At 51.4% G+C, this 19,847-nt stretch overlaps 1 protein-coding gene across 12 annotated transcripts in view; it reads right to left on the minus strand.

Moving 5' to 3' along the window:
• The window catches only part of TANC2 (tetratricopeptide repeat, ankyrin repeat and coiled-coil containing 2), a 327,280-nt gene that overhangs the window by 97,064 nt on the left and 210,369 nt on the right, over nt 1–19,847 (minus strand). For all 12 annotated transcript variants that reach the window (XM_064174070.1, XM_064174071.1, XM_064174069.1 and 9 more), the window contains 2 exons: nt 16,994–17,257; nt 3,699–3,824 (listed from right to left, as the gene is read on the minus strand). In XM_064174070.1, the coding sequence (XP_064030140.1) occupies nt 3,699–3,824; nt 16,994–17,257 (390 nt within the window). The remainder of the gene's footprint in view (nt 1–3,698; nt 3,825–16,993; nt 17,258–19,847) is intronic.

The raw sequence follows: 19,847 nt of genomic DNA on the forward strand, positions 1-19,847 counted from the left end.
ACCCCTCAATGCCACCTTGGTTTGGACATGGGCAGTGGGAGTCACAGCTGGCACAATGGTAGGGTTGGAAGGGACCTCTGGAGATCAGCCAGTCCAACCCCCTCCTGAAGCTGGGCCACTCACAGCAGGTTGCTGAGTTTGGCATCCAGGCACAGGAATATCCAGAACTTCTGCTACTATCTTAACACCAGTTGAAGTCCTCCTTTTCCTGGATTCAGTGGGTGGAGGGGGACAGAACCAGGTCTGGTAGTGCCTCAAGAGAGCTGATTAACCACACTGCAAACTACCCTGGAGCCTAAGCAATAAATTCAAAGCCCAGGCTGAAACACTGCCCTGCCAAACCCCAGCCTGGCTCTGTCTGGTGATTGAAGACTTCCACTAAATCAAACTAAAGCTGCCTGTGTTATGTGCAGCACTGAAGAATTGTCACTGGACTCAAAAGGAGCAGGAGTAAAGTCAGCAACAGGCCCATGCTGCTTCCCCACACAGGTCACCTCTGCCACCCAAGGTGAATTTGTGGCTACTTTAGTCACTGACAGACTCTGGAATGCCTGTGGATAAATCTTGTGCTTTACAGCCTCAGCTACACTGGCAGTCAGCTTCCACAGCTCATCAGTTGCTTTACATTTTGCTGTGGTTTGTTGCCATCTTTTGAGGCACAGGAAGCTCCATGTAAACATGAGGAAGGATTTTTTCCCTGTGAGGGTGAGAGAGGCCTGGCACAGGCTGCCCAGGGGGGCTGTGGAGTCTCCCTCTCTGGAGATATTCAAGGCCTGCCTGGATGCATTCCTGTGTGATCTGCTCCAGGTGATCCTGCTCTGGCAGGGGGGGTTGGACTGGATGAGCTTTGGAGGTCCCTTCCGGCCCCTGCCATTCTGTGATCTTCATAAAATCCCAGATTGGTTTGGTTTGGATTGGAAGGGACCTTTAAAGCTCATCCAGTCCAACCTCCCTGCAGTCCACAGGGACCTGTGCAGCTAGAGCAGGTTGCTCAGAGCCCCAGACAACCTGATCTGGAATGGTTCCAGGGATGAAACATCGACCACATCTCTGGACAACCTGGGCCAGAGTCTGACCAGCCTCAGAGTAAAAAGAGTCTCCCTTCTCTCCAGCCTGAATCTCCCTCTTTTAATTTAAACCTCTAAAAGGCAGTTTAAGGTAAACATGCCATTGCCACACTACTTAAGAGTGTGGTGGAGTCTGAGTCATCCTCTCCTCCTCTCCAAACCCCACCTGAACACCACAGTTCTTAGAATCACAGAATTGGTTTGGTTGGAAAAGCCTTCCAAGAACAAGTCCAACCATTAACCCAGCACTGCCAGGGCACCACTAAGCTGTGTCCCTCAGCACCACATCTACAGGGCTTTGAAACCCCTCCAGGCATAGGGATTCTATCACTGCTCTGGGCAGCCTGGGCCAGGCCTTGACAATCTGTCTAGGGAAGAAATTGTTCCTCAATTCCAACCTAAACCTCCCCTGGCACAGCCTGAGATTGTTTTCTCTTGCCCTACCTTTGCACCCTGCATCAGCACTGAGTTTGTGGGGAGAAGAAATCAGGATGGCCACAAGCAGATTGGTCTAGTACCAGGTAATTTGGCACTCATCATTTTGTACTGTGGGTTCCAGCAGCCCTGAAGGGCTTCAAATCCCCAGGGCTGGAAACAGCGAAAGCTAAACTGGTGTTCACCATCCCATCAAAAACCTGCTGCTGGTACCAAGGGGTGTCATGATCTCAAGCACTGGGATCACTCCACTGCCCTCCTGGCTAAAACCACTGACTGAAAACCAAACAAGGTGAGAAGCTCCCATCCAGTTTCTCTGCACTGGGATTCTTGAACACTGGGAATAAATCAGTGGGTTGAAACATGTTCCCCTGATACAGGGCCAGGAACTGCTGCACACAAGCAGGACATGGAACTGTTGGAGCCAGTCCAGAGGAGGCCACCAAGATGCTCAGAGGACTGCAGCAGCTCTGCTCTAAGGACAGGCTAAGAGAGTTGGGGCTTAGCAGCCTGGAGAAGAGAAGACTTCTAGGAAAGCTTGGAGTGGCCTTGCAGGATCTGAAGTGGGCTCCAGGAGGGCTGGGGAGGGACTATTGACAAGGTCTGGGAATGGCAGGACCAGGAGGAATGGGTTTAAAGTGGCAGAGGAGAGATTGAAACTGGATGTCAGGAAAGGGCTCTTTGCAGTGAGGGTGGTGAGACACTGGCACAGGTTGCCCAGGGAGGTTGTGGCTGCTCCCTCCTTGGAGGTGTTTAAGGCCAGGTTGGATGAGGCCTTGAGTGACCTGTTCTAGTGGGAGGTGTCCCTGCCTATGGCAGGGGGTTGGAACTGGCTGAGCTTTGAGGTGTCTTCCAACCTAAACCATTCTCTGATTCTCTTCTGTGACTCTATGATTTCAGCCCAATCAGAGCTAGAGACATTAAAGCTAAACTCAAGGTTAGGATTTCCAGCTGGAACAAAGCCCAGATTGTACCAGCCCAGACTGACACAACTTCACAGCAGCATCTGCAACCTGTGGTATTTTAGGGGCTGAAAAATCCCTCCTCATACATTGAAATGAAAGTATTCCCCAAGAGTGGTGGTTTGGTTCCTTTTCCTCCTCTCTAAAAGCATCCCAGCACCTCTGCTAGAGGCAGATGGAAGAGCCCCAAAATCTCAGTGCTGCGCTCATCTCATGCAGCCTTCACAAACAAGGGGGGGAAAAAACCCAACCCCAAGCAGCCAAACAACAAAAAGAACAAGAAGAAGAAGAAGAAGAAGAAAGCAAATCTGCAGTGCTACATGGGTTTGAGAAGTGTGTCTGGAAAACAACTTGATTCTGTTCCTACAATAAAGTGGGATGTTTTGGATGCAATCACTGCAAATTGCGAAGCCTTGGCAAGCTGCTGCCTCCCAGCATATGGAAATGCTGCCTGGCAAACTTTGCTTTCTCCACTTGCTGCCTCCTAATACATTTTCCTAGCTGCCTCCCCAGCCAGGATCATTTCATTGCAGACCTTGACCCAAAGTAGCACAAAACCACTTTTCTATTCCAGCTGGAGGGCTCTTGGCCTTGGTAGAAACCCCAACCTGTTGGCCATGGTGCTGGAAGAAAACACTTTCTGCTGCCTCCCTACTTGAGGATAGGATCTTAGATTAATGATTCATAGAATGGTTTGAGTTGGAAGAGACCCTGAAGATCATCCAGTTCCAACCCCACTCAGGGAAGTCTTCCACTAGATCAGGTTGCTCATCCAGCTTGGCCTTGAACTCCTCCAGGGAGGGGAGATGCACAACCTCCCTGGGCAAGCTGTGCCAGTGTCTCACCACCCTCACCGGAAAGAATTTCTTCCTAATCTCCAGTCTAAATCTGAGCTGCTCAAGCTTCAATCCCTTCCCTCTCATGCCATCAACACAAGTCCTTGTATAAAGACCCTTCTTGGCTTTCTTGTAGACCTCCTTCAGGTACTGAAAGGCTGCTCTCAGGTCTGTCTGGAGCCTTCTCTTCTGCAGGCTGGACAGCCCCAACTGTCTCAGCCTGACCCTGTAGGGGAGGTTTTCCAGCCCTTTCGTGGAGAGGCGGCACTGGATGCCTGTAAGTAACAGAGTCCTGCTCCAGCATTCCCACCTGGCTGTGAAGAAAGCAGCTGCAGGACAAGCTCCCCCCCTGCAGAGCCCTGTGGAACACGAGCCCCAGGCCCCCAGCCTGCTCCTACCTCGCAGGTCCTGCTGCGTGCGGGCGCCAGCCATGCTCTGCCGCGGCATCCGGAGCGAGGTGCGCAGGGGAGTGTGCCTCTGCTCGTCCAGGTACGCCAGATCCTCCAGGTGGGCTGAGCTGGTGGCTGCCAGGAGAAAGCAAACAACTGCATCACACCTGCCTCTCACCCTGCTGCTTGCATTCTTTGGCTTCTAAACAACACTAGGCAGAGCTGTGACTGCAATGGGACAGCGCAGCGGAGGTCAATCGAGGCTGACTTCCCCTGCCTAGGAGTAAAGAAGTGTTTGGGTAGCTTCATCTGGTGTCTGTCACTGTTTAGAACCATACAATTGTCAGGGTTGGAAGGAACCCCAAGGATCATCTAGTTCCAACCCCCCTGCCATGGGCAGGGGCACCTCACACTACATCACAACTACAGGTTGCTCAAGACCTCATCCAGCCTGGTCTTAAAGAGGCATCCACAACTTCCATGGCAACCTGTTTCAGTGTCTCATCACCCTCACGGTGGAGAACTTCTTAACATCCAATCTGAATCTGCCCATTTCTAGTGCTGTTCCATTCCCCCCAGTCCTATCACTACCTAACACTCTAAAAGGTCCCTCCCCAGCTTTCTTGTAGCCCCTTTCAAATACTGGAAGGCCACAAGAAGGTCTCCTCAGAGCCTTCTCTTCTCCAGACTGAACAACCCCAATTCTCTCAGTCTGCCTCCATAGCAGAGCAGCTCCAGCCCTCTGATCATCCTTGTGGCCTTTCTCTGGACACATTCCAACAGCTCCAGATCTTCCTTGTAACAGGGGCACCAGAACTGGATGCAGTACTCCAGGTGGGGTCTCACCAGAGTGGAGCAGAGGAAAAGAATCACCTCCCTCGACCATGCTCTGGTTAGGTCTCCTGCTGATGTTCACAAATGAAAACAGACACATGGAAAACGGAGATGTGGAGTCTCTTACAGATGATCTAAGCTGTCCCAGCCACAAAACTTCCTCAATGGTATGTGCAAAGCTTGACAGAGCCAGCTGACATTTCCTACTACACAGGAGAACAACTCAATAGTGCATTTTACACTGAACCCCAGAACCTCCTCTTCAGGTATTTCAGAGCCAGAATTAGTGGAAGGAAAATTAAGCTTTGAAGAGATCAGCAGAAAATACACCACTAAAGGAGGAAAATGTTATGGGAAGAAGAGAACTTCACTGTTCCAACATCACTTGCTCGTGGGAGAGTTTAGCTTTCTTCACCAAGCAAGATTAAATAGGAATCATTCATTGGTCTGTGCTGAAGGTGCCATCAGTACAAGAGTAATCATGGCTGGAGCAGGAACTGCACCCAGAACCTTTATCTCTCTTTGTAGCTGGCAGATGTAACACAGCAGAAGCTGTTTTTCACTCCACCCTTCCACTGAAGCACATGGATCATCCTCCCACACCTCCCAGTGACCAGACTGCTCTGCAGGCAGTTAACCAAAGAACCACTGAACTGCTGAGGTTGGAAGAGACCTTTGAGATCAAGCCCAACTGCTTGGCCAGAGCTCACAACCCCACCACTGCTGCTAAGCCACTGCCACCAAACCACATCCCTCAGCACCACATCCAGGTCTCTTTTAAATGCCTCCAGAGATGAGGACTCCATCACCTCCCTGGGCAGCCTGCTCCAGTGCCTGAGAAGCCTTTCTCCATTTGGGTTGGAAGGGATCTCTAGAGGTCATTTTGTCCAACCCCCTGCAATGAGCAGGGACATCCTCAATCACATTGGGCTGCCCAGAGCCCCATCAAGCCTCACTTTCAGTATCACTAGGGATGGAGATATTCACCCCCAAGGCAACCTGTTCCAGAGTTCCACCACACTCATGGTGAAGAACTCCATGATGTCCAATCTAAACCTCCCCTGCCCCTTGTCCTGGTGCTACATGCCCTTGGAAACAGTCCCTCCCCAGCTCTCCTGTAGCCCCTTTCAGGAGCTGGAAGGCTGCTCTAAGGTCTCCCTGGAACCTTCTCCTCTCCAGGCTGAACAGCCCCAACTGTCTCAGCCTGGTTTCACAGGAGAGGTTCTCCAGCCCTCTGAGGGGCCCTCCTCTGGACCCTCTCCAGCAGGTCCATGCCCTCGCACTGAAGACACCAGAGCTGGACACAGCACTCCAGGAGAGGTCTCAGCAGAGCAGATTAGAGTGGCAGAAGCACCTCTTGCCACACTGCTTTTGATGCAGCCCAGGCCCAGCAGCTCTGATCTTGTTCTGATAACCACTTCCAAAGCCCCCATTCACCATTTACCCAAGGCTCAGCACTGGGCTGCTCAGCATTCTGGATCTGTTACTGCCTGGTTTTTCTCCCCCTTCAGTTTTTGGTCAATTACCATAACAAGATTATTACTGCAAACTGAACTGATTCATTAAATGATTTCTTCCAAGCCTGCCTGTGAAGCTGACATTAATTCTTTGCAGAGCAGTGGGTAAATATTTTGATCCAGCTCTCTAGAGCAGCTCACAGCACTGGACTTTGAATCCCTCCTCCTTGCCACCCAGCAGAGGATGGAAGAATTCAACCAAAGTGAAAGGCAAAGCATTTCAAGCTAGGAGAAACTGCTTTTACACCCAATGCTTAATGAGCATGTGAAAAAAGAAGTCTCTACAGTGCAGCCAGGAACTAAGCAAGACTCAAGGATTGAGGAGAAGGAGCTTAAATCTGGTAGCATTTTTTAATGCTGATCTTCAGATGTGGCCTTCCAGCATCTGAAGGGAGCTACAGAAAATCTGGGGAGGGACTTTTTAGGCTGTCAGGGAGTGCCAGGAGTGGGGGGAATGGAGCAGAGCTGGAGGTGGGGAGAGTGAGGCTGGAGGTGAGGAGGAAGTTGTTGAGCAGGAGAGTGGTGAGAGGCTGGAATGGGTTGCCCAGGGAGGGGGTTGAGGCCCCATGGCTGGAGGTGTTTGAGGCCAGGCTGGCTGAGGCTGTGTGCAGCCTGATCTAGGGCAGGGTGTCCCTGGGCATGGCAGGGGGTTGGAACTGGCTGATCCCTGTGGTCCCTTCCAACCCTGATTCCATGATTAAATTGCCTGGTCTGTTGATAGGAGTTTTATGAATGAGAGAGGAACAAGAGAGAGGACAAAAGGTCCTCACAGAAGTGAGGGGAAAAGAGATAAACTCCTCAAAGTCTGTTTTTAGAAGTCCTTCATGCTCCCCTACTCTGGTGAAGTTGGTTAGATGTTCACTGTGAAGGAGATCAGAGCTGAAATGCTGCCATTGGGAAGATGTGGCTGTGGTGTGGGAGGGTTACTGCATGTGAGCACTGCAGCCAGCTCAGCAGCCCAGCCTGGCTTGCACTGTGGGGGCACAGGCTTCTGAAATGTGCCTTTGTGCACAACAACCTGCAAGTGCTGCCCACTTTAGGCAGTGTAACTGAGCCAGAGGCTCTGTAGTAGATAAGAGATGCTCCCCCCACGACCTCCTGGAGGTATCTAATTCAGGAATACAGCACACAGGCTGGCCCAGCAGCCTGGTGCTAGGTCTGGCAGGTCAGTTCTTCCCAGCCTTCTCATCATAGCATCATAGACTGGTGGAAGGGACCTCTTTAAGCTCACCTAGTGCAAGCCCCCTGCAGTTGGCAGGGACATCTGCAACTACAGCAGGTGGCTCAGTGTCTCAACCAACCTGGAATGGTGCCAGGGATTGAGCCTCATGCCACCATCCATGCCAGTATCATATGTGGAGCAGTCAGACATGTGGCTGCTGGCTCTCTCATGAAAAGAAGGGTTTTAATAGATAATCCTTGCTGGAGAAGAAAGAATCCTGTTTCACTTGAGCTGCTAAAAGCAGGCAGTCAACATTGCCCAGCACCAGCTCCTGTGTGGAAGATAGGCTGAAAATTCACACCTGAAGCAGCCCTGATTGATCCTGGGAGAGCTCAGAGAGGGAATGTCTTCTCTTCTCCAGGCTGAACAACCTCTGCTCCCTCAGCCTGTGCTCACAGCAGAGATGCTCCAGACCTTGGTGCATCTTTGTGGCCTCCTCTGGCCTCTCTCCAGCAGCATTGTGTCCTCCTGCTGGAGACACCAGGGCTGGAGGCAGGGTTGGAGGTGAGGTCTGAGCAGAGCAGAGCCAAGGGGCAGAATCCCCTCTCTTGCCTTGCTGCCCACACTCCTCTGCCTGCAGCCCAGCACACAGCTGCCTGCTGGGCTGCATGAGGGCACTGCCCAGCAACCAGCACCCCCAGGCCTCTTTCCTCAGGGCTTCTCTCAACCCACTCTGAACTTATGCCTGCAACTGGCCCAACCCAGCTGCAGGCCCTTGCACTTTGACTTGCTGAACCTCCTGCAGTTGGCACAGGTCCACTTCTCAAGCCTGTCAAGATCCTGTCAAGATCTGCATGCATTTAGTTCTGCTGTCACTGTTTTCATTAAAGCTGGGTTACTTTTCTTTCTCAACCCATCAGGCTCCCTCCCTTAATCCTTTATTTCTTCCCTTTGGGGAGCATCTGTCACTCATCTGGTAGCCAGCCCAGCCCTGACCCTCTGGCAAGGCTGAAAAGCAGCCCAGCTATGGTTTTTATTTTGCACTCTCACCAGCTCTACATTTTTCCCCCTAAGAAAGCTGCTTTTAAGGGCTTTTTATTCTTGGTATTTTTCTTCCCCCCCTCCTCCCTTTTTAAGTCCTCAAAGCCAGCTTTTAGAACAGCTTCAGATGAATGGAATCCAGGAATATTCTGCCTCTTACATAAAGGCACAGTTAGAGATAAGGAGCTGAGTGCCTCACACACATCATTCCTACCTTCTTCCCACCACCTACTTACAGGCTGCAGGATTTCCTACTTGTAAGGCAGGGTCAGGTTTTCAACCTGAAGCCAAGATTTCTGCAGCCCAAATGATGGGCAAGAGGTCACCACAGCTGTTAACACAGAGCTGGACTTTGGAGACATCCTCAGAAGGTGCTCTCTGGACCATGTCCACAGCAGCAGCTAGCAGCTACAAGGAGGGTTAGCAGTGCTGGGACTTGCATGGTTTCTGAGGACCAAGGAACCCACTTCTCCCATGGAACAAGTGATAGAACAAGAGGAAAGAGCCTCGAGTTGCACCAGGGAAAGTTTAAATTGGATATTAGGAACAAATTCTTTCCTGCAAGAGTGGTCACAGGCTCAAAGGATGTTAGAGGTTGGAAGGGCCCCAAAGAGATCACCAAGTCCAATCCCCCTGCCAGAGCAGCACCAGACAATCTAGCTCAGGTCACACAGGAACACATCCAGGCAGGCACTGAAAGTCTCCAGAGAAGGAGACTCCACAACCTCTCTGGAGAGCCTGTTCCAGTGGTCTGTGATCCTTACAGTAAAGAAGCTTTTCCCTGTGTTGAGGTGGAACTTCCTGTGCTGCAGTTTACAGCCCTTGCTCCTTGTCCTATCCCAGGGCACAACTGAGCAGCATCTGTCCCTTCCCTCCTGACCCCCAGCCTTCAGGTATTTATAGACATTGATTAGATCCCCTCTCAGTCTTCTCTTCCCCAGACCAAACAGTCCCAGGTCCCTCAGCCTCTCCTCACAGGGCTGTGCTCCAGCCCCTTCAGCATCCTCGTAGGGATTGGATCAGGCTGCCCACAGAGGTGGTGGAGTCCCCATGCCTGGAGGGATTGCAAAGCTGTGTAGATGTGGTGCTGAGGGCCATGGTGACCTGGCAGGGCAGGGTCAGTGGTTGGCCTTGATGACCTCTAAGGCCTTTCCCAACCAGAACAGCTCTGCCATTCCATGTGCAGCAGCAGTGGACTTGGTGTGCTACCAGAGGAGCACAACAGCCAGTGCCTGAGGTCTTGTTGGTCCTACAAGTGAGGAGCTAGTCCTCAGCAGCCCAAAGCCAGGCTCTCCTCCCACCTTCCTCTTCATCATCAGCTGCAACCAAAGAACCTCAGAAACAAGGAACTGGAGCCTGCCTGAGCTGCCAGATGCATTTCATGTTTGGCCATGGGTTATTTTTGCCACTGCTGGTCCAACCACCCTGTCACTTCTCAGGCTGATGGACTGAGCTTTAGCATCCTGATTTAGAACTGAGGAATAATTAAGGAGATCTAAGGCCAGAGCAACCAGAAGGATTTTTTTCCCTGACAGCATGCTTTAAAAATGCTGCAAGACCAATTTATCTTGCAAAATGTAGTATGAAACTGCTTAAAGCTTCCCCTCAATTCTGACCCTTATCCTGTGGAATAAGACCCAGTGAGAGCAGATAAAACACAAGGGAGCAAAACTGAGCTCCTCCAACATAAAATTTGCATAGGGCAGATGCAATTCTCTCAAGGAAATGGCAAACAAACAGAGGAAGGTAAATTTAGTTTCAGCGAGCTGTTTGAACAACAAACACCAATCAACCTGACTGGAAATCAGTATTTGGCAGCCTGGGGAGGGGGTGGACTTTGCAGACTGGGGGAGGTGGGGATAAGAGAGGTCTGCTCTCATCAGTCAGTGCACTCAGCCTGCCATGGCTGATGCAGGGATCAAACGGAGTCATTTTAAGGCATCCCAAATTCAGATTCCTTGCAGCTGTGGTAATAAACATGCTGCAGATTTAATGGCTCTGGTTTGGGCTGGATGTCTTATGAAGAAATGGTCAAAAGAACCCCACAGAATGGTTTGAGTTTGAAAGGACCTTAAAGATCATCCAGTTCCAAACCCTGGCTACAAGCAGGGACATCTCCCATTAGCCCACGTTGATCAAGGCTTCATCCAACCTGGCCTTGAACACCTCCAGGGAGGGGACATCCACAATCTCCCTGGGCAGCCTGTGTCAGTGTCTCACCACCATCACTGGAAAGATCTTCTCCCTAATCTCCAGTCTTAATCTCCCCTCTCTCAGCTCAAAGCCATTGTCCCTTGTTCTGCCACTTCCAGCCTTCATCAAAAGTCCCTCCCCAGCTCTCCTGCAGCTCACTTCAGGTACTGGAAGGCTGCCCTAAGGTCTCCCTGGAGCCTTCTCTTTCCCAGGCTGAACATCTTCCACTCTCCCAGCCTGTCCCCCCGTGGGGAAGCAAAGTTCAGCTCTGTGTTTCTGAAGTGCCAAGGCTTGGGGTGCTTTTCCCACAATCTCAAGGGTGGTTTTGCTATCCATAAAGCCTCCATCAATAGGAACAGAGACCTGCTTCTCTTTTTGGTGTTCTGCTTATCCTCAGAGGCAATTGTCCTTGCTGCTGAAGCCCAGCCTGAGAAATGCAGATCTTCATCAGCTAAATTGCCTAAAACCAGCTGGAATGAAGCAGCAGGATGAAGCTTTCATCCTGGAAATTGCAATGTATCCCAGCCCAGCTGAATGCAAGGGATGGTTAGCCCAGCATGGACCCTGGCCTTAGCTTTTCACAGTCTCCTAGAGCTTGAGAAGACTTCCCAGGGCTTACCAAAGATTTTGACTATTGTGCAGTTAGTAGCTTCTGACTGTAGCATATTTATGCTGCTTGATTTCTAAACACTAAGGTCAGATGGACAAATTATCTGCAAACCTTCAGCACTAACTCTTTAACCACACTGAATGTAAAAGCAAAGGGGAAGAGCAGGTTTTTGCTGGAGGTAAACTCCTGTCCTTGCTGCCTTTCAGGTCTCAGCACCTCCAGCTTTGCCACTGCAGCACAGCTGAATTCCCTTGGTGCTAAACTGCTTCTGTTAAACCTCTCTTGGAGGCTCTAAGTGGAAGTAAATTTTTGTAATGCTTCTGACCCTCGATCTGTTAGAGGGCAGGAGGGCTCTGCAGAGAGACCTGGACAGGTTGGACAGATGGGCACAGTCCAGTGCCAGCAGTTTTAACAAGGACAAGTGCCAGGGTCTGCACTTTGGCCACAACAATCCCATGCAGTGCTACAGAGAGAGTGGCTGGAGAGCAGCCAGGCAGAGAGAGAGCTGGGGGTGCTGGTTGGCAGCTGAACATGAGCCAGCAGTGTGCCCAGGTGGGCAGCAGAGCTAATGGCATCCTGGGCTGGCTCAGGAGCAGTGTGGGCAGCAGGACAAGGGAGCTTCTTCTGTCCCTCTGCTCAGCACTTGGTCAGGCCATAGCTTGAGTGCTGTGTCCAGCTCTGGGCTCCTGAATTCAAGAGAGATGTTGAGGTGCTGGAAGGTGTTGAGAGAAGGGCAGCAAGGCTGAGGAGGGGCCTGGAGCACAGCCCTGTGAGGAGAGGCTGAGGGAGCTGGGGGGGTGCAGCCTGCAGCAGAGGAGGCTCAGGGCAGAGCTCATTGCTGTCTGCAGCTGCCTGCAGGGAGGCTGTAGCCAGGTGGGGCTGGGCTCTGCTGCCAGGCAACCAGGGACAGAAGAAGGGGACACAGCCTGAAGCTGTGCCAGGGCAGGTTGAGGCTGGATGTTGTTAGGAAGTTGTTGTCAGAGAGAGTGATTGGCATTGGAACGGGCTGCCCAGGGAGGTGGTGGAGTGGCTGTGGCTGGAGGTGTTGAAGCCAAGCCTGGCTGGGGCACTTAGTGCCATGGTCTGGTTGACTGGACAGGGCTGGGTGCTAGGTTGGACTGGCTGAGCTTGGAGCTCTTTTCCAACCTGCTTCATGCTGTGATTCTGATTCTGTGACAGCTTCAGTTCCACAATGATCCTATCACCAGGGAAACAGCTGTAAAGATCAGGTTTAGTCCTGGTCGCCTTGTGCTTGACTTGTAAACTGACTCTAATTTGGTGAACTCCAGCCCTAACTACATAAACTACAAAATACTGCCAGGTTAGAACCAGCCTTGGTTACAGATAAGGAAAACCCACAGCAGCATCCCAGGGCTTTAAAGGAATACATGAAACCATTGGCATGCAGGGAGGTGACTGCATTTTCTGTTACCCCCAAGTTACAGCTCAGATCCCTTTCCCTCTTGCCCATCTGTTTAGCCAATGCTATATTATACTGCAGTAGCTTAATGTGTGTGTGTGGGGAAACCCACAAAGAGGCAAATTAAAAGTTTTCTTCATTCTAATTAAGGAAAATCTCTTCCTACCCAGTCAAGATAAGGAGTGCTGGGAGCTGCTGGTGTGGGTTTTTTTTTCCCCCCCTTTGCTGTACAAAGAAACCTTCCTTCATTTCCTCAGTCTTAGCAGCAGTGTCTCTTGCTGTGTGGCATTCAGAAAGCATAACCCAGTAATCACCAGCTCCAGCTCAAACCTCAAATCTCAAAGCTTTAAAAATAAAAACAGAAATGGAAAGGAACAAAGAAGTGGAGTCAGGGTAATAAGTGTCTGTGTTACAGTGATGATGTGGGAAAAAAATACTGCTGAGGGGGTGAGCCACTGGAACAGGCTGCCCAGAGAAGCTGTGGAGGCTTCAAGCCTGGAGGTGTTCAAAGCCAGGTTGGATGGGGCCTTGAGCAACCTGCTCTAGTAGGAGGTGTCCCTGCTCATAGCAGGGAGGGTGGAACTGGGTGTGCAAGCACAATGTGCACTTGCAGCCCAGAAGTGTCCCAGCCTGCAGCAAAAGCAGTGTGAGCAGTCGGATGAAGGAGGTGATTCTCCCTGGCTGCTGTGGCAAGACTCCCCCCTGAAGCACTGCTGCCAGTTCTGGTGCCCCCAGCACAAGAAGGACCTGGAGCTGCTGGAATGGGTCCAGAGGAGACCACAAAGACAACCAGAGAGCTGGAGAACCTCCCCTGTGGAGACAGGCTGGGAGAGTTGGGATTGTTCAGTCTGGAGAAGGTTCCAGGGAGACCCTGGAGCAGCATTCCAGCACCTGAAGGGGCTACAGGAGAGCTGGGGAGAGATTTTTCATAAAGGCTTGTAGTGTTAGGGTGAGGGAGAATGACTTTGAGCTTGAGGAGGGCAGATTTAGACTGGAGATGAGGAAGGAATTCTTTCCAGTGAGGGTGGTGAGACCCTGGCACAGATTGCCCAGGAAGACTGTGGATGCTCCCACCCTGGAGGTGTTCAAGGCCAGGTTGGATGAGACCTTGATCAACCTGGGCTAGTGGGATGTGTCCCTGCCCATGGCAGGGGGCTGGAACTGGATGAGCTTTAAGCAACCCAAACCAGTCTATGAATCTATGAATATTAAGCTCCACCACCCTACAAGAAAAATCAAGTGCAAGGAGAATGCTAACTCAGTAAGATGATCTTTTAAGATCCCCTAAGGAGATAAACCCCACTTTTTCTCTCTCAAAAGACAATAAAGAGAAAGCAGAGCCAGGCTGGGCTCCTCTCTGCATTGGTGAAGGCAGCCTGTGAATGCTGCACAAAGCCCATCTCAGGAGCTGCACTGCATTTTTAGCTTTGCAAAGGCTTGATGAAATGTGAAGGTGGAAGGGGCTCAGTGCCTGAGCTGCCCTGCTGACTTTAAAAAAGGAGGGGGGGCTGGCTCTGAAGTTGGTGGCACTAATTTAAACATTTGAAACTGGAGCAGGGGAGATCTAGGCTGGACATCAGGAGGAAGTTCTCTACAATGAGGGTAGGGAAATACTGGAGCAGACTGCCCAGGGAGGTGGTGAATATATTCAAGGTCAAACTAGATGTGGACCTGAGCAACCTGAACTAGTTGGAGATGGAGAAGATGACCTTTGGGGGTCCCTTCCAACCTGCTGCATTCTGTGGTTCTGTGATGGCAGGTTTTGGCCTTGCAGCCACAAGCAGGCAGCACGTGTTGCTGCAGCTCTGTGCTGAGTGCCCATGCTTCAGCAGCTACACAAATCTCATTTCCACATCATTTTAGGCCAGTGACCATCCAAAGTGGGATTAAAAAGCAAACCTAATCTGGTTATGCAATGCAGCCAAAGCTGCCAAGAGATGCTGTGTTAACAGACAGCATCCCAGCTCTGCATGCTGGACAGTATGGAGCAACACTCATGGCCTGGAGTCCCTGGGAGAGTCCTGCATGGACTCTCACAGAAGGGCAAAGACTCCCCTTCCCCAGGTGGCCACACTGAGACACAGGGACCACCTCAACAGAATGTCCACCCCCACAGAATGTATCCAGCAAGAAAAAAGCCAATGAGGCAGAAAAGCAAAAAGGACTCATTCCAGGCAAGCAGCTTCCCAGTAAAGCTTCCCTGCCTCTAATCCTGTTTTGTTTCTGTCCTGCTGTTACCAACTCCAGGGGGATGTTAAAAGACATCAGTAAGGTATGTCACAGGCACCTTTCAAGCAGCAGACATGAAATTAAGTGGAGCAAATATTGATGTTATGCCAAATTTAAAAGGAATTAAAAAAAGATTCAGTCAGGCAAACCCCAGATGCTGCAAAAGGCAAAGCAGAGCTTGCACAGGCAGGTGCTGAGAGGGTCACCAGGAGGGATGGGAGCCATGGCAACTTGGCTGCAGAGAAAGGATCACAGCTCTCTTAACTCCAAACTTCTCAAGATCTTCAGAGAAGATCAGACACTTGATTCTATTTGCAATGAAGCCTGGAGAAGAGGAGGCTCAGGGGGGACCTCATTGCTGTCTGCAGCTACCTGAAGGGAGGCTGTAGCCAGGTGGGGTTGGGCTCGTCTCCCAGGCAACCAGCAACAGAACAAGGGGACACAGTCTCAAGTTGTGCCAGGGGAGGTCTAAGCTGGATGTTAGGAGGAAGATGTTGGCAGAGAGAGTGATTGGCATTGGAATGGGCTGCCCAGGGAGGTGGAGTCACTGTCCCTGGAGGTGTTGCAGCCAAGCCTGGCTGGGGCACTTAGTGCCATGGTTTGGTTGATTGGATAGGGCTGGGTGCTAGGTTGGACTGGCTGAGCTTGGAGGTCTCTTCCAACCTGGTTGATTCTATTCCATTCCATTCCATTCCATTCCATTCCAGAATGGCTCAGGCTGGAAGGGACCTCAGAGTTCAGCTACTCCAACCTCCCTGCCACAGGCAGGGACACCTCTCAACTAGACTTGGTTGCTCAAGGTCTCATCCAACCTGGCCTTGAACGCCCCCAGGGAGGAGACAGCTGAAACCTCCCTGGGCAATCCACTGCAGAGTCTCACCACTCTTCCACTGATTCCTCAGCTCCAGTCTAACCCTGCTCTCCTTCAGCTTCAAACCATTCCCCCTTCCTCTGTCTCTAGACACCCTCAAGAAAATTCCCTCTGCAGCCCTCCTGTAGGATCCCTTCAGGTACTGGCAAGCAGCTCTAGGGTCCCCCTGGAGTCTTCTCCAGGCTGCACATCCTTAGCTCCCTCAGCCTGTCCTCACAGCAGAGGTGCTCCAGCCCTTGGATCATCTCTGTGGCCTCCCCTGGACTCACTCCCAACAGCTCTGTGTCCTTCTTACACTGGGGACACCAGAATAACAGGAATGGCTTTGTGTCTTGGAATTCTGTGGTACTTGAAGCCCGAGATCATTTCCATTGTAATGAGAGCAAAAAATGTTATTTTTCAAACATATTCTCCAATAATCTTACAGCTGCAAGAAAAAAATAATGGAAGGGACCACAGACTGCTGCAAACAACCATGACAGATCAGCAGCAACCACTGCTGCCCTGAGGAGCTTTCCATTTAGAAGCAATAAGTCAAAGGCAAAGACAATTTTCATCAAGGCTTAATGATGTTGACTGCAGAAAGGAGATTTCTCTTTGGATAATGAGACATGGGCAAGGCTGTGACGTGCAGGGACTGGGCTGTGACGTGCAGGGACTGGGCTGTGACGTGCAGGGACTGGGCTGTGACATGTAGGTATCTGGGCTGTGACCTGCAGGCACTGGGCTGTGACACGCAGGTACAGGCTGTGACATGCAGGTATCTGGGCTGTGACCTGCAGGTACTGGGCTGTGACATGCAGGTACTGGGCTGTGACCTGCAGGTACTGGGCTGTGACCTGCAGGTACTGGGCTGTGACATGTAGGTATCTGGGCTGTGACCTGCAGGTACTGGGCTGTGACATGCAGGTACTGGGCTGTGACCTGCAGGTACTGGGCTGTGACCTGCAGGTACTGGGCTGTGACATGTAGGTATCTGGGCTGTGACCTGCAGGTACTGGGCTGTGACATGTAGGTATCTGGGCTGTGACCTGCAGGCACTGGGCTGTGACATGTAGGTATCTGGGCTGTGACCTGCAGGTACTGGGCTGTGACATGTAGGTATCTGGGCTGTGACCTGCAGGTATCAGGGCTGTGACATGCAGGTATCAGGGCTGTGACACGCAGGTACAGGCTGTGACATGCAGGTACTGGGCTGTGACCTGCAGGCACTGGGCTGTGACGTGCAGGTATCAGGGCTGTGACCTGCAGGTACTGGGCTGTGACATGCAGGTACAGGCTGTGACATGCAGGTATCAGGGCTGTGACCTGCAGGTATCAGGGCTGTGACCTGCAGGTATCAGGGCTGTGACATGCAGGCACAGGGCTGTGACAGGCAGGGACTGTGCCTTGCTCTGTCCAAAAGGCCAAAGTGTTTTCTTTCTTACCTGCTACTGAGTTTGGCCGTGGCATAAGGTAGAGAGGAATGGACTGCACGGACTGGGACAGGACTGTCTCCAGGTTCCTCTCAGGGATCTTGTTGAGGCTGTAGGTGGAGGCTGTCATGTTCTCATCCACACGGTACAAGCAGGAGTCCATGCTGGATTTCTGGGACTGCCAAGGCTTCAGGTTTCCTCCAGACCCCAGCTCCTTGCTGCTCTCCCCTCCATACTTGGTGCGCTCCACGTTTTCTGAGTAGCTGGTCAGAGTAGCTTGGGGGAAGAGAGGAGGAACAGAATGAGTAAGGGCTGAGGAGCTGCTCGGCCACAAGGAGCTGTGCACCACTACAGCCAAAGTGTGATGCTCATCACATTGTCCACGTTCACACACATCACATCACAGGTTATGGAATGGTTTCATGATACTGTTTCTGTTTGCTACTTCACAGAATCAACCAGGCTGGAAAAGACCTCTGAGATCCTCGAGTCCAACCTGTCACCTAACCCTTCTGATTAACTACTACACCCTGGCACTAAGTGCCTCATCCAGCATCCTTTAAAACACCTCGAGGGACGGGCACTTCACCACCTCCCCAGGCAGCCCAATCTCTTCTTCTGTGAAGAGCATCCAGCCTGAAGCTGCCCTGGCACAGCTTGAGGCTGTGTCCTCTTGTTCTGGCCCTGGATGCCTGGCTGAAGAGGCCAAACCTTGCCTGGCCACAACCTCCTTTCAGGTAGTTGTAGCAAACAACGAAGTCTGCCCTGAGCCTCCTCCTCTCTCCAGGCTGCACACCCCCAGCTCCCTCAGCCACTCCTTGTAGGGCTCTTAACAGAATATTTAGGCTCCAACGCTTTGGCTCCTACTGTGAAAAGCCTTTTGCAATTACAGGCAGCTTGGTACTGGAACAGACAATTCCAGACAGAGCAGAAACTAGTAAGGAACTAAAAACCCCCAACTCTGATCAGTGCTGGTCATGTCTGCTCATTTGCATGGTGGTTACCTCCCTTCCAGGGGCTGCTTGCAGAGCTTTATAACCTTGCAGCGTCTGACAGCCAAAGCTCCCACCTGACTTGCATGAACAATGAGCTCTGGTGGATTAATTTGCCTCAGCAGCTGAACCCAACCTCTGCCTTGACTGACAGCAGGTTTTCACCAGGCTTTAGCTGTAATCTACACGTTTGCCTTTATATGATTAGGTTTTACAGCACAGGATTGTTGCTGTATTGACTTTCATCTGGGGAAGTGACAAGGCGTTACTGATTCACCCCACTGACATCTTCTCCCCCTTGCTACGTTCTCTTCTGGATGCTGATGCAGTTGTCCCCTGGCTGGAACTCCCTCAGGGCTGGTGCCTTTCCTTTCATCTTTAGTCTCCAGTGCATTCCCTCAAGGTCACAATCACACCTCTTAGTCGTTAAGGCGAGGTCCCAGTGCCCACCCCAGATGATCTGAGTGCGTCTAATTTGCCTGCTCTCTAATTTAGGGGAGGAAAGAACCCAGAAAAGACAAAAGAAAAGGAAAAAAACCCAGGAGATCTGACAAAGCAGAGCTCACTGCACTCTCTTCACCACACTCACACACATGCCCATTGTTCCCAACCCCCAAATTCAACTCGACCCTGAGGAGTCAAGCCCTGGCTTTGCCCTGTGCTTACATATCCACTGGCAAGATCATTTTCACTTAGCTATGGTAAATACCTCCCCAGTCCACTGCCCCCATTGATTTCTGTGCCATCTATGCCTGGTCACAGCTGCATGGAGCTACCACTCTGTGTCTGCAACACAAACCTCACTGGAAGGTGTCAGAAGCAGCTTTCTTGGCTTCCCAAAACCTCCTCCTGAACAAGGGTGATGCTGCCTCACTGACCATCTTCATTTCTACATTGCTAAACACACTCAACTGCCCCAAGCCTCACATGCTTTATGCCAAAGCTTTTTCTCTGCACAGGTTAAGAGCAACAGCCTAGAAAAGAGGTCCCAGTCAAAGAGCACCTAAGGGAAGATGAAATTTATCAGCAGCTATTCCCCTTGGTTTTCCAAATGCACCCAGGAGCAGAGAACTTCCTACTTTATCCAGCTGTTTCCATGTGGAGGGCAGGAACAACTCCACTGCCTAGCAGTAGGCATTAGAGGTAAATTCTCAGCAACTGCCACACAGACCTGCCAAGGGCTACAGCAGCTCTGCTGTGAGGACAGACTGAAATAGTTGGGGCTGTGCAGGCTGGAGCAGAGGAGGCTCCCAGGTGACCTTCTTGTGGCCTTCCAGGATCTGAAGGGGGCTACAAAAAAGCTGGAGAGGGACTTTTGAGGCTGTCAGGGAGTGGCAGGAATGGGGGGAATGGAGCAAAGCTGGAGGTGGGGAGAGTGAGGCTGGAGGTGAGGAGGAAGTTGTTGAGCAGGAGAGTGGTGAGAGGCTGGAATGGGTTGCCCAGGGAGGGGGTTGAGGCCCCATGGCTGGAGGTGTTTGAGGCCAGGCTGGCTGAGGCTGTGTGCAGCCTGCTCTAGGGTAGGGTGTCCCTGGGCATGGCAGGGGGGTTGGAACTGGCTGCTCCTTGTGGTCCCTTCCAACCCTGACTGCTTCTAGGATTCTATGACAATTTGCTTGCTTGTGACATCTTTTGATAGTGCAAAGCAGCACAGGAGCTGCTACGAGCTGGTGTCTGTTCGCTGGCATCTGAGCAGAGGTTTGCTGTCTGATAAACACATTCACACTCCAGCACAGCAAAACAAGACAGCAACAAGAAACAGATGTTCACCCATTTCTTCTGCTCCCTCAAGTTGTTCCATCTGAGAAATAGGTTTGAGATGGTGTGCTAGAAAACCTCCAGCTCAAAGCCTGGCTCTGCAGTGCTGGCTGTGCTAC

The sequence above is a fragment of the Pogoniulus pusillus genome, chromosome 40 (genome assembly GCF_015220805.1).
Source record: "Pogoniulus pusillus isolate bPogPus1 chromosome 40, bPogPus1.pri, whole genome shotgun sequence".
In the NCBI taxonomy this organism is placed as follows: domain Eukaryota; kingdom Metazoa; phylum Chordata; class Aves; order Piciformes; family Lybiidae; genus Pogoniulus; species Pogoniulus pusillus.